At 44.4% G+C, this 14,655-nt stretch overlaps 1 protein-coding gene across 1 annotated transcript; it reads left to right on the forward strand.

Moving 5' to 3' along the window:
• Positions 1-253: 253 nt before the first annotated feature.
• Positions 254-14,313, forward strand: SLC30A1 (solute carrier family 30 member 1). The gene is made up of 2 exons (XM_030196074.1): positions 254-1,451; positions 13,011-14,313. The coding sequence occupies exons 1-2, from the start codon at positions 848-850 to the stop codon at positions 13,925-13,927; spliced, it is 1,521 nt and encodes a 506-aa protein (XP_030051934.1). The 5' UTR covers positions 254-847; the 3' UTR covers positions 13,928-14,313.
• Positions 14,314-14,655: the final 342 nt, after the last annotated feature.

Here is a 14,655-nt window from a genome sequence, read left to right on the forward strand (position 1 = left end):
CTCAATAAGACAACGGGCTGAGCCTACCCAAAGGAGAAGATTCGAAAGAGGATGGACACGCACTACCCTCAACGCTTCCGAAAAGAAATAGGAGGAAAAAAACTACGAGATTGAGAACTAACCTTCTTGCCACCAACCGATTCTGACCTAAGCAGCAAGGCGACCAATCAGCAAACAGTAAGGGGGCGGAGACCGCGGGGTTTATCTCGAGAGGACTAGAAGCTTCCCCTGCGTTGCCGTGGCTGACGTGAACAACCAATGGCTGGCACGGGTTGCCGGCGACTCGACCAATCCCGTGGCTCTAGAGGCAGGGGTTTGGCGTCGGACTCGTTCCGTGTGAAAACTGCAGGTTTCGGGTGCAAAGTTTTTCTTAAGCCGTCTGCAAGAGGTTGCGATGTCCAGTAAGAGGAAAACCGAGTGGGTTCTCGCTGTCAACAAAGGTAACACCGAGGAAAATCCCGGTTTCTCCTACCTCGAGCTTGGCTGAGCTTCCGCGGCCGACCGCAGTTTCTCCTAGCTGGCCAGTGAGAAAATGAACCCAGGCGTGGACCGGTTTCCTGCGGCCGGTTTGAACTTTGGTCGCTGTGGCTGACTAGGACCTAGAGGGGAAGTTAGGGATTGTTAACGGACTCCTTGGGCGGAGAAAAAAATTCAAACGGATTATAACATTCTAGAACGGCAGGCGAGTCGCTTGTTCGTTCCTGTCAAACCGTGGGAGCCCGGCTCTTCGCGTCGGCTTCCATCTTTCCAGCCCCCACAGTTGCCGTGTCTTTCAGGGGCTGGCGGTGGAACTTCTTCGGCTACGATTGGATTGTCTGACTAGAGAGCGGTATCCTGGATACAGAAAATGGCCTGCGAGCCGAATCGCGTGCGGTTGCTTTGCATGCTATCGCTGACCTTTATCTTCTTCCTTGTGGAGGTGGTAGTGAGCCGCATCACCAGTTCTCTGGCCATGCTTTCGGACTCTTTCCACATGCTCTCCGATGTCATCGCCCTGGTGGTGGCGCTCATTGCCGTGCGCTTTGCCGAGAAGACCCAATCCACCAAAAAGAACACGTTCGGTTGGGTCCGCGCAGAAGTTATGGGGGCGCTGGTCAACGCTGTTTTCCTCACCGCCCTCTGTTTCACCATCGTCCTTGAGGCTATCGAGCGCTTCACTGAGCCACAGGTGATCGAGAAGCCGCTGGTGGTCATAGGCGTCGGGGTTGGGGGGCTGATCATCAATCTGATCGGCCTGTGCATGTTCCGTGGTAGCTCGGGCGGTGGCCATGGCCACTCCCATGGCGGAAGCGCTGGGGGTCGGGCCCACGGCCATGGCCACTCCCACGCGGCCGCCAAAAGCCATCGCAGTCGAGAGCGCTGCGCTGAAGAAGGGGCTGCCATCTGCAAGGAAGAGACCAACAACTTGGTAGAGAATGGCATGAGCACGGAATCAACACAGGAGAAAGGAGGTGAGAGCTATAAGGGATGTGTAGTTTGTTTAAAATCATCTTGTACAGCAGACTGATTATGAGGAGGAGGGAAGTGGGGTGGCCTTTGGAGAAAATCGTCCACTCTGTAGCAGCCTGTGGTTGGGGGGTGGGGGGCATTTCAGTGACCAGGGAAGGTGGCTTCTAACCATTTACAGTTTAGGGCCTTGTTTGATTTTGCTCACACCTTTTTCAGTAATAGCTCAATGTGAGTTACATTCACGTACACTCACTATTTTATTAAGATAAATGGCTTATAAAATCACAGATAAAGACCTGCAGGGCCCATCCAGTCTGCCCAGCAATTACATTCCTTATTTATTTACTAGTAAAAAAAGGCCCGTTTCTGACATAAATGAAACGGGCGCTAACAAGGTTTTCCTCGGAGTGTGTATGTTTGAGAGAGAGTGTGTGAGAGAGAGAGAGTGAATGTGTGAGTGTGTGTGTGAGAGAGCGAGTGAGTCTGGGTGCGAGTGTGTCTGAGAGTGTGTGTGAGAATGAGTGTGTGCAAGTGCGTATGTGAGACACAGTGTGAGTGTGTTTCATACAGATAGTGTGTGTGTGTGAGACAGACTCTCTGTGAGACTGAGTGTGTGAGTGACTGTGTGACACAAAGAGTGAATGTAATACAGTGTGAGACATAGTGTGTGAGAGTGAGAGAAAGACATTGACTGTGTGAGAGAGAGAGTGTGTGAGTGACAGATACCTCCCCCCCCCCCCCCCCTGGTGTCTGAGCGTTACTGTGCAGGACGCTGAGCTCTGGCTGTGCTTCAAGGAACTGACCAATCTTATTTAATAGAATGCACCTCCAACATTCTGAAGTCGAGAAACCTCGTGTGGTTGGTCACTTCTGCTTGTGACGAACCCGGAAGTACGTGATGTCAATTCAGGAGATGGATACAGAGAGCAGGAATGCCTCAGCCATGCAAATCAGCTTCAGAATGTTGGAGGTGCATTTTATTATATAGGATTCTGATAACTAAGCCTCAAATATTCCCCATCTAAGGGTTTTTCTCCTAAACCCATATTGCTGACTAGTTGTTTGGAGCTTTTCTGACCTGAGCTCCTCTGCTCTGTCTGAGCCTCAGCCATGCAGTCAGCTTCAGAATGTTGGAGGTGCGTTTGATTATATAGGATTTATTTATTTATTGCATTTGTATCCCACATTTTCCCACCTGTTTGCAAGCTCAATGTGGCTTACAAAGACCTGTTATGGCATCGCCATTTCAGGGTACAAAAGATACAATTGGTGTTACAAATATAACAAGGATATCAAGACGATCTGTTCAAGTAATTATAGAGAGAAGCTACTCAGAATAAAGGAGTGGTGATGTATTGTAGTTATCAATTTATGATTAAACTAACAGTCCAGCAATGTTAGTAATATTATTTTAAATAACAAAAAAATAAAAATAAAAACACCAAGAGCCTTCAAAAAAGGGACACAGTTCCTTTAATCATATGGCTTGAGCATCAGTCTTGCATAAGATGACCCGACACGGACTGTGTTTTGGCGCACAGCGCCTGCGTCAGGGGTTAAACGTGTAACAGTATGTAAATGTTGAAATGTGCAGAAAACCTTTCTCCCTTGCACATATATTAGTAGCTTTGTGTGTAGTCAGGTTTGTTTCACAGATCTGACTACAAAGGGACCGTCTCTGCTACTAATATATGTGCAAGGGAGAAAGTTTATCTGCATATTTCATTATTTAGATACTGTTATACGTTCGACCCCTGCCTGACACAGGCACTGTGTGCCGAAACACTGCCCGTGTCAGGTCATTTTATGGAAGACTGATGTTCAAGCCATATGATTAAAGGAACTGTGGCCTTTTTTTTTTTGAAGGCTCTTGGTGCTTTTTTTTGTTATTTGGACTTTGTTCAGTAGTATTATTTTACTCACTAAGATCAACTTTACCCCCCTCCCAGTTGAGATGCAATGCACTCACACTGGTAATATGATATGTGATATAAAATATCTATACTTGTTTACTACTACTTATCATTTCTATAGTGCTACTAGACTTATGCAGCGCTGTACACTGGACATAAGACAGTAGAAAACTGTTCACGTGGTGTGGATGTATACAAAATTTCAAAACAAACAATAAATTCCACAAAGTACAAAATGGCTCTGTATTAAGGGGGAAAGCCTCAAAGAGCTCTGAGACCTAAGTTTTGATCTCAAGGAGCTTAAATGGACCAAAATGGCCCTCTCTTCATCATAGGCAAAAAACCTATGATGGGTTTTTTGCCAATGATGAAGAGAGGACCATTTTGGTCCATTTAAGCTCCTTGAGATCAAAACTTAGGTCTCGGAGCTCTTTGAGGCTTTTCCCCTTAATACAGATCCATTTTGTACTTTGTGGAATTTGTTTGTTTTGAAACATAAGACAGTCCCTTCTCAAAAGAGCTTACAATCTAACTAGAACAAATAAGGGAGTTACAAAGGTGGGAATGATAAAAATGGGTGTGGAACAAGTGAGTAAGGATTAGGAGTTAAAAGCGACATCAAAAAGGTGGACTTTTAGCCTAGATTTGAAGACAGCCAGAGATGGAGCTTGACCTACAGGTTGAGGAAGTCTATTCCAGGCATATGATGCAGCAAGATAAAAAGAATGGAGTCTGGAGTTAGCAGTGGGGGGAGAAGGGTGCAGATAAGAGAGATTTACCCAGTGAACAGAGTTCTGGGGAGGAGTGTAGGGAGAGATAAGAGTGGAGAGGTCTTTTTGGGACACTTACTGTAGAAATCTGGCACTAGTTACTGGAGTTGCTTTCTAGGCACCACTCTTGCCCATCATAACATACAAACAAAAATAAAGTACCAGGAGCCTCAAAAATAGGGACACAGTTCCTTTAATCATACACCTTTATAAAATAATCTTTATAACATACAAACATCTGTGAGGTTATTAAGTTTTGTTTTGATATTCTTCTTAGAGATTATCTGTAATTATTCCATGCCTCTAAACTCTTTTACAGTTTTTGTCTCCTACTTCCACTGGAAGGGGTATTCTGGGCATCGATGACACTTTGGGCCAGATGCACTAAACTTTACGAGCCAATAATGAGCAAGCAGTAAACTCTGGCATGCACTAAACCTTTTCCAATTGCCTAAAAGCTGGAAAATCTAACGAGAGGTCTGTACCTCTCGTTGGGGCTGCGCGGGATTGGAAAAATTATTAAAATATAAAAAACAAAACAAAAACCTGACGATCTCTGAGCCAATCCCAGTGCACTTAGCTGAGCTGAACACGCTGTGATTGGCTCAGAGACTTCTCAGCTGAGTGAAGCACGGGCAAAAAGGACATTTTTATTATTCTGGGGTTGAATGATGTCCAAAAAAGAGCCTGCAACATCAGAGTCTGTTTGATTTTTTAAATAAAGCTTCGCTTAAAAAAAAAAAAAAAGTCCATTTTGTGCGTCCTCCCCCGCAATAATAAAAACGTCCTTTTTGCCCGTGCTTCACTCAGCTGAGAGATCTGGAAGTAAGGGAGTGATGTCCAAGCAAATAGAGCTGTGGCGAGTGGTTAGAGCCACCGGTCTTGTAATCCTGAGGTGGCGGGTTCAAATCCACTAATAGTTTTGTTAAAATTGGAGTTATTTATTATTTTCTCCCCGTTTTTATTTATTTATTTATTTGAACATTTTGTTATTCTGCCATTCATGAACCAACAACTTCCAAACTGCACTTGCTTGCTATGAGTGAAATTCAGTCAACACATTAGCAGAAGCAGCATCAGAGCCTGTGATTTTTTTAAATAAAGCTTCGCTTAAAAAAAGAAAACGTCCATTTTGTGCGTCCTCCCCTGCAATAATAAAAACGTATTATAAAGGCGTATTTGGCATGTGCAGAGCAGCCAGCATAACACTTTGCTGCTCTGCGCATGCTTGACCGGCCAATTCTATGACTGTTTTAAGAAGGAATAGAGAACGCAAGTTAGCTCATTTGCATTCCGTTTCCTTGATGCATAGCCGTTCCCTACCAATTTGGTATGGAACGACTCTGACGACTTTAGTGCATCTTGGCCTTTGTGAGAGTATTTCCTGACCTTATTTCTAAGTCTACTACCGTGCAATATCAGTTCAAATTTTCTAGTTTTACCACTTCTCTGTCTCTGGAAAAGACTTTTTGTATCGTGTTTAAATGCTTGTATCATATCTCTCATGTTCTCTAGAGTGTATATATTCAGGTCTTCAAGTTTCTTTCTCGTATGCTTTGGGGCTTGTACCAAAAGACATTTGTGTTGCCTTCCTCTGAACCTCTTCAAGTCTTTTTATGTTTCCTTAGCAAAACAGGATATTTGGAATGATGCTTCTGTACAATCGGTGAGGCCTCAACACCTTCTTCTATGCATCTTAGCAGCAGACTATCACCCCAAGGTCCCTCTCCCTATCTGTGTATATCAGCCTCTTGCCCCCTAGCACATATAAAGCTGGCTGTATTTTTTTTTTCTAGTTATTCATGTTGTGAATAAGCATCCAGAAAATTTACGTGTCTAATACAATAAGATACACGAGTAGAAGGACAAATATAGGTGTATCGCAAGTACAGTACATGTTGTTCAGGCCATCCAGGTACGGAAATATATGAGGAACGCATATATGTGTCAACTACAGACATATCATGCTGCTCCACCCATACTTTCATCATATGTGCCCATCTGAATGTCCGGATCTGCATGCACTGTACACCTACTGAACATGCAGTAAATTATATTATATATAAATGCACATTTTTAGTTATGGCTGTACCAAATATTCGATTCAACCCTGAATAGTAGTTGAAATTTGAATATGAATAATCTGGGGCTTTACTGTGCTAAATCCTATTGAAATAAACACTTGATCTGTTTTCACATTGCTTCTTTTATTATTTATGTTAAATCTCAATGCTCATTATTCGTATTCTGTTGAATATTTTTCATTATTCATATTTGGCCGAATATGCTATTTGGTAGCTCTATTCTTAGCTGCAGAATATTTTAAGGATATGGTTGAAAGCTAGGCATCCATGTACCGTATTCTCTCTAATAATCCTCTCCCTCCCCTCCCCTCAGTTCAGGGCCAGAAAACCCTTTTTAAGTCTTCCCCCAATAATTGCCCATCCCCAGCCATATCCTTGAGAAGAGGTAAGAAACGAGTCATCGTGGAAGGTAGAGGAGAGAAATGCCTTGGTGCCCCTTTAGTCCTTTTTGTCTGCAGCCATGTCAAGTAGCTCTCCTAACAGCACCTCCAGGGTCCCCCCCCCCCCTTGTTCAGTGCTTCCTCTTAGTCCCTCACTCCTCCCTCAACCCTAAGCACAGGAGACTGCAGGAAAGTTTTTAAACAAATTATTATTGAATGCAAGTCCCATGTAATCAAGATCATTGCTCCACCCCCTCTGATCCTGCTTGACTTCTGCCTGGTACAGTCAGTAGCAGTGGTTCAGTGAGCAAACACAGTGTAGGTAAACAGGAAAAAAGGAAGCACTATTCTTCAAAGCCTGCTCAGCCAGCTGTAAGTAAACAGTGACCTGCTGTCAGTAATGCTACTGTGAAGTTGGCCTCTAAAGCATCCCTGAAACACAAAACTCCTTTTTAGGGAATTCTTTAAGTTGGAGGGAGCGAAGGGACGGGACACTAGACCACTGGGGATTTATATTTTTTACTTTGGGGTTAGTGGGAGGGAGCCACTAGACATCAAGGACCATATTGTAAGCAACCGGTGGCAGGCAGGTCAGGTTGGGGCTGCTGCTGGACACACTTAACCAACCCTTCTGCTGCCCTGGATATTACTGAAAACTCTTGCTTTTATCTTTCGTGCATTGCAGCAAAGTATTCAATGTCCGCATTAACGCAGATTTTGTAGACGTGTCACGTGAGTTAACACTTGTGTTCAACCTCTCTGCACCGCTTGGAAGGTAATGTGGGCATAGAACACATGTTAACACATGGTTATGCTTTTTGCAACAGCCTTTGAAGGGCTTACTATCTAAGTCTGTACCTGAGGCAGTGGAGGGTTAAGTGGTTTGCCCAAGATCACAAGGAATGTCTGTGGATTTGAATCTTCTCAGTATGTTGCTCTAATGGTTAGGTTACTTCTGAACTCTTAGGATCCTCCACAGGCTTAGCTGAATTAAGTGAAGGCGTTCTTGGAAATGATTGAGTGGGGAAACAGCATGTGAAAATACAAATTTAACCTGCTCATAAACCAGGTATCTGTGGGCATATTTCAAAAAAGTATGTTGCACAAATTTCATGTTTGAAAGTTTGTACAAAGTTCATGAGTGCTAAGTACTCTGCTTTATATTTGGGTGGCTTGCCTTGAACATTACCCCTTTTAATATGCAAACAAACATGTGTGCACTTAATATGTGGTTGTCAGCTCTCTTTAATATACATACGTGTTACTAGTTGCATTCAAATCTGATATTCAATGCCAGTGTTGTGTATCTTGTTTCTAAAAATTAGCTGGCATTGTGTGAACTGAAGAAGTGGTTTGTTTGTTTTTTTTTTAGATCAGATGTGCTAGTGAAATTTACCCTAAACTTTTTTTTTTATTTTTTTTTTATTTGTAGCACACAGAACCATACTAACAGCAAGCAACATGTAAATAAAATATTTCTTCGTATAGCATCCAGGCTGCATTGTCCTAACTATTGAGTTGTTGTATTCTCTGCCTACCAGCAGATGTGGTAGAGGAACTGACTTTTCCCAGTGACATCAGTAGTATAATAGTTAGTTCTCTGTGGAAAAATCCAGTATTTCTGTACCTCTAGCAGATGGTAAGGTGTTCGGGCTAGTGCTCCTGGTTCCTAGCCTTGCCATCAGGTTCCTGGTTCATAGACCAGACTTGGGGCTCTAGAGCCAGACTTCACACTCAACCCAGTCATTGCCCATGGTCAGTAAGTAACTTGGAAAAACTTGCAGCTTGGTCCCATGGGGCCCTTGCAGTGAGTGGGGGGGTGGGGGGGGGGGGCTGGGTGCTGTGGATCTGGGTCTGGGTGCTCTCCTAGGCTCCCTGCAGCTACAGACAGCTTCAAGAAAAAAATATTGGGTGAGCTGCTGGGTTTAGCCTTATTCCTTTTGTACAGGGGAATAAGGCTAATTAAAAAAAAAAAAAAAAAAAAAAAAAGCTTCTGTTTTCTTTAAGCAGCAGCAGAACAAAATCCCCACACTCGAGAACCAGGCAGGGGGAAGGCGGGATCTCCAGAGTCCCAGACCACGGTTGGCCCCTGGGTAGGTTGGCAGGCCTGCGCTGCATGACCTGCTTGAGCTGGCACCTGAGTGTGATGGACTGTTTATCAACCCATGCTGCCCCTCTTTGGCTCTGGGACTGTCGGCCATTTTATGTCCTGCTGTAGTTGTCTGCGGCAGGATTTCTCTCGGCCTCATTGGGGCTTGTGGGGGTGGTTGGTCCTTCAGGCCAAGCTTAGACTGGTTCTGGTCAAGCAGGCTCTGGCAGCTGAACCTGGCCTCCAAATGTGAGGGGGGACCCCTCCAGGAGCCCCACAATGCAGAAGTGACTACATTGTGTTGGGAGTTCCCTTGACCAGTGGGGTGGCAAGGAACCTCTTGGATCCCCAGTTGTCTCCTGACTTGTGTTCAGAGGAAGAATTTCATCTGCACGTGGAGGAGGAGAACCCCTCCCCAGTTGTAAGGCTTCTTTAGCAGGAAGAGCTTTCTCGCTTTTTATTGATTTCAGTTTCAGAGGCCCTGGTTCTCATCTGCCTCCTCATCTCAGAGGAAGACCCTATTCTGGAGGGTCTTTTGGGGCCCACCAAGCAATTCCCCTTCATAAAGCACTCTCCCACATGATGCTGGAAGAGTGGGAGGCCCCAGATGGAGTCCTCTGGGGGTCCAAGGTGTTGAACAGACTGTATCCTTTTCTCTCTGGAAGCGGTGGGTAAGTATTGGAAGTATCCTATAGTGGATGCCCTGGTCTAGCTGTCAACAAGAAGACTGCTGGTATGGTGGAAGGGGCACGGCTCTCCAAGAGATGCAAAGGATAAAGTTGGAACAATATCTAAAGCTGGGCTTTTCTTCTGTAGCATCTGGGGTGCAGGTCGCCACGTGTGGCAGGTATGAGGCAAAAGCCATGTTGCCTAAAAGTGGCCTGCTGGGAGTCTAGTGAGGCCTTTCTGGCTAATGTTCCTTGCATCACCTTGTGTTCTATAGCCTCGGGTAGTTGCCTGGAGAGGTGGCTCTGGCTGTGTCGTTGTATTGCAGATGCAGCGTCCAAGAAGCTGGTTGAGGACATGGGGCAGGCTCATTCTCTCTGGCTCCTGGAGTTGCACCAGAAAGGGACTCAGCTTACTGTCCCCAACTTCAGCCATGGCATGTTCTTTGGGTGGCTAATCACTTTGTTGGATAAGCAACAGTGTGGTTCAGTCCCAGAGCCTAGGTAGCCCTTTCACGGAAAATCGAGGCCTTCTGGCTCAGTTGGAGGCTCCAGGAATTCTTGTTGAGGGTGTGCTGGGCCCCATTTCTGTTCAGACGGGGGCAGATTGGCCATCTTCAGCCATGAGTGTGCCTGTATCAGCTCGGACTAGTGGATCCTTGAGGTGGTTGCAGCTCACTTGCATTGTCAGGGCATTCAGTGCCATCCCTACCTTGGATGATTTGTCTATTTGGGGCTTACTCTGCAGTGGACTCAATAGCTGTCGCCTTAGGTCATCCTGTTACTGGAGCACTTTGAATTGGGCAAAGAATCACCTGTTGCCTGCTCAGACCTTGGAATACCCTGAGGTTTGCTAATGTCTCTGAGAGCAGTCTAGTGCATGAGCAAGTTGCAGGCCTAAAAGTGCAGCTTGTTCTATTAGTCCCAGACCCATGGGGCTTTGTCTCCAGCTTTTGGGCTCCATGGTGGCAATCCTGGAAGTGGTCTTTGGGCTCAGGCTCGTATGTATCCTCTCCAAGTGGCTTCTATGTCGGTGGGCACTAGCCTTGTAGAACGTCGACTGCCATCTGCTGCTACCTCTCAAGGCTTGATGCAGTCTGGACTGGTAGAACAGTCTCAGAAGCTGCCTATGAGGGATCCCGCTGCAATGCCCCCATTTAGAAGGTAGTGACCCTTAGGAAGGAGGAGGCCTTGATGGGCATAGATCAACTAGGTACTTTTCAGAATAGCACATCATCCCTCTCTGGTCCTTCAGGTGGCTCCAGATTGGCCCTGAAGGCCATGGGATGCAAATCTGGTTTGACTGTTAGAGGCCCTGCTTCCTCTTCCCAGGAGTCAGGAGCTGTTCAGACAAGGTCTATAGGAAATGGAAGATCTGATTCTGTTCTGTCCTACGGTTTGGCGCTTAAGAGTCTGCACCTAACAAGATGGGTTCTCTCAAAGCCTGCAAATCATCCACTTCGTTGGTTTTACGTCTGGGTCTGGAAGGTTTTTGTGGAATGGTGCCATCAATGTTCCCTCTCTCCACATGGAAGGCTAAGATCCCAGTGGTGCTTGACTTTCTGCAGCAGACATTCAAACAGGGTTGGCACTGAATCTTAAAGTCCAGCTAATGGACCTCTTGTTTTTACTGGGGTAAGATCCTGGAGGTTTCCTTGATAGTTCATGGGGACACTGCACAATTTTTGAAGGGGTTGCCCATTTGCAGCAGCCCACCCCCTGTTCAACCATCTGTTTCCTCCAGGGGTTTGAATTTGGTTCTGAGCGTACTCTTGGAAGCTCTTTTTGAGCCTTGGAGTCTGCCTCAATCAGGGATCTCAGTTTGAAAACTGCCTTTTTAGTGGTTGGTTGCTTCAGCAAGGAGAGTTGGAGCTTCAGGATGTGTTCTGTTGGGACCCGTATCTTTCATTCATGGAGGACTCTGTTTGCAGTGTTCCTCCTTCCTTCCTAAGATGATCTAGCAGGTCTGCTTGCCCTCCTTTATGGATCAGGGTTCAGACTCGAGAACCAGAAGGCTCCATAAATTGGAGCCAGGTTGCGTCCAAGGCTTCCGTGATGCTGGATAAAGGCAGCCATTGTAGCAAACCTTCATTTGCAGGAACAAACGAGTACCCTGCAGGCTGAGAGCACCCTCAATTTGTGCACAGACAGGCTTGGGCAGAGGCCAACTTTGGTTGTCACTCTATCCCTTTTGTGAAGTGTTACAAAGTGCTAGCTAGGGTTGTTATTCACAAGACCTTGTCTTCCCCTGCCCATTGAGTTTCTGCTTGGGTACATCCCAGTTGTTGGGATGATATAGCCAGGAAGCTAAGGAAGGTGAAATTTTGTCATACCAGTATAATTTATTTTCCTTTAGTCCAGCTACACAATCCTGAACAACCCTTTCCCCCCACTCCCCCAAGACTTTGGTTTATGGAACTCATGGGGATCTGTCTCTCTAGTGGTGGTTTGACCCCCCCCCCCCCCCCCCCCATTTTTTTTCTTTACCTTTCTGGTTATCATTCAGTAACAGCTCCAGGTTTTTGTTTTTTTTTAAAGGACGTTCTGCATCTTTGAGGCATACTGGAGTTTCCACAGGGCATCAGCCCTTATACTGGTGATTGTAGCTGGGAAATGTCAGTTTCTCTACCTCTCATTTGCTGGTAGGAAGGGGATACAATCCAATTGTGAGGATGGTACAGCTGGGCTAAAGGAAAGGAAATTAACAGGTATAACTAAATTTCACCTTTTATGGTACTTGGGACTATTATCCCTTTCTAACTTAACTAGCCCAATAATCGGTGACACTAATCATCCAGGAGTCGAGCACCAGGTCTCCTCTTAGAACCATGAAGTCATGGACTTTAAACGGCTACTAGGTGTCACCATTATGCAGTGACAGGGACACCTTCCACCTAGTAGCTGTTCCCTCTGCACTGCAGCAACCTTGGTTAGCCTGTGGAGCAAAAGACCTGAGCCAGATATCAATGACATGACCACTTATTCACTGGGCTGGTCCTAATGTGTTTTTTTTTTTTTTATTAAAAAAAAAAAGGGGGGGGGGGGTCTGGGCATTTCATTATGATTTTTTATGTACTTAGTATATGGATTTTTGAATCACTTGCACCTTGGTGCAAGGTGTTCGCTTATAGTTTGAATTAATCCCACAGGATCTGTTTGTAATTCAGAGAATATGGAAGATCTGCTTTTGTGTGTATTCATTCTAGTGTAGAGGTTCTCGACCCAGTCCTCAGACGCACCAAGCCAGTCAGGTTTCAGGATCTCCACAATGAATAGGAGAAGTCTGTATATACTGCCACCATGAATATGCATGGCAGGCTGGGTGTGGCCTGAGGACTGGGTTGAGAACTCCTAGTTCAGAGGTTTTCAACCCAAAAGTCAAGGTTTTCAGGATACCCACAATGCATGTGCATAAGATGCATGCAAATCTACCTCATGCATATTTGTTCTGGATATCCTGAAAACCTGACAGGCTAGGTGAGCTTCTCAACCCTGTCCTTTTGAGCATCTCTAGTTGTTTTTTTTTTTTGTTTGTGTAATGGTCATAACTACACCTGGTCTGTGTATATGTCTTAAACTATTTTGCTGTTTTTTGAATTGATATTTTTATATGCACATTAAGCAGTATATATGTTCATATTTCATATTTGTTTTTAACAGGTACTCCAAAAGAACATTCCGATCATAAAGAGAATGGGGACATTATCAAAGACAGCCCTGTTGTGCTGGAAGAAACACAGACACAACTCAATATGCAAGGAGTATTTCTTCATGTGCTTGGAGATGCTTTGGGTTCTGTGATTGTTGTAGTCAATGCTTTGGTCTTTTACTACATTTGGAGACCTTGCCCAGTGGCTGGGCAGTGTATTAACCCCTGTGTTGAAAGTCGCTGCATTGACCAGGAACATAAAAATGATACTCTTATTTCAGTCGCAGATGATGCTTTGATGGCTGGCCCTTGTTGGGTGTTGTACTTAGATCCATCTCTCTGTTTGATAATGGTTTGTATACTTTTGTATACGACTTACCCATTACTTAAAGAATCTGGTCTCATCCTGTTACAGACTGTTCCCAAACAAATTGATTTTCATGCTTTAAATGAAAAATTAATCAAAGTTGATGGTGTTGAAGCAGTCCATGACTTGCACGTTTGGCAGCTTGCAGGAAGAAAGATTATTGCCACAGCTCATATAAAGTGCCGTGATCCAGCTTCATATATGGATGTGGCTAAACGCATTAAAGGCTTCTTTCACAATGAAGGGATCCACGCAACCACCATACAGCCTGAATTTTCTTCTGTGGACAATGGAGCAACAGATTTTAAAGGGTCTTTCTGTGAACTATCATGCAGAAGGCAGTGTCCAATGATGCAGTGTTGTGAAAGAAGACACATCTTTAGACAGCACAGTTCAGGTTCAGCTGCTCTAGAACGCATTGTAGAATCTCCAGAAAATAAAGCTGAAAGAACTAATGCAGAAGAATGCTTAGAAGAAGAATGCGTAGAAGAAGAATGCACAATAGCAGCTGTTGTGCTAGAAGAGGACAAAGACACACAACAATTTGAATCATCTTTGTAAATCCAAAAGTTGTGAATCTTATTGCAGGTTGTAAACACCAATACCCACAATTGTTTTGTCATACACTATAATTGCTAGGCCCTGTTTTTATAACATGTAACTTTAGGTAGTTAAAGAACATAACGGAATATCTCTTTTTATTGTGACATCTTTGGATGCAGTGTGTGCTACCACATTAAAATAAGTGTTTCACCTTAAATCACTAGACAAAAGGTAATGTTTTCTTTGCCATTCATTTAAAAAAATATTGAACTTGAAACATGCAGTTTAGTCGCCCGATAAAATACAGGATACTGATTTTTATCTGCTGAATAATATTGGGGGGAGGGGGGGGGTCTTTTACTAAGGTTTAGCTTGAATTATCTGCAGAAAGGCCCATAGGAACAAAATGGGCCCTGCTGCAGATAATTGAAGCTAAGCTTTAGTAAAGTTCCCTGAATTTATATAAAAAAAAAAAACCCAAAAAACTCAACTAAAGGTGCGCTAGCATTTTTAGTTCATGCTAAATGCTAAGATGTCCATTATATTCCTATGGGCATCTTAACGTTTAGCGCACGTGAATCTTTAGCACGAGCTAAAAACGCTAGCGCACCTTTGAAAAAGATCCCCTAAGTGCAGTATGTCATGAGGTCAGCTCGTTTTTATGTAGAGGACAAAATTAACAGAGGGTGGATATAGTCAGGTAGTATTTGTTGCATTTATCCTTAAGATTTTTGGACCTTCAGTAA

This window comes from Microcaecilia unicolor, chromosome 3 (assembly GCF_901765095.1).
Source record: "Microcaecilia unicolor chromosome 3, aMicUni1.1, whole genome shotgun sequence".
Taxonomy (NCBI): domain Eukaryota; kingdom Metazoa; phylum Chordata; class Amphibia; order Gymnophiona; family Siphonopidae; genus Microcaecilia; species Microcaecilia unicolor.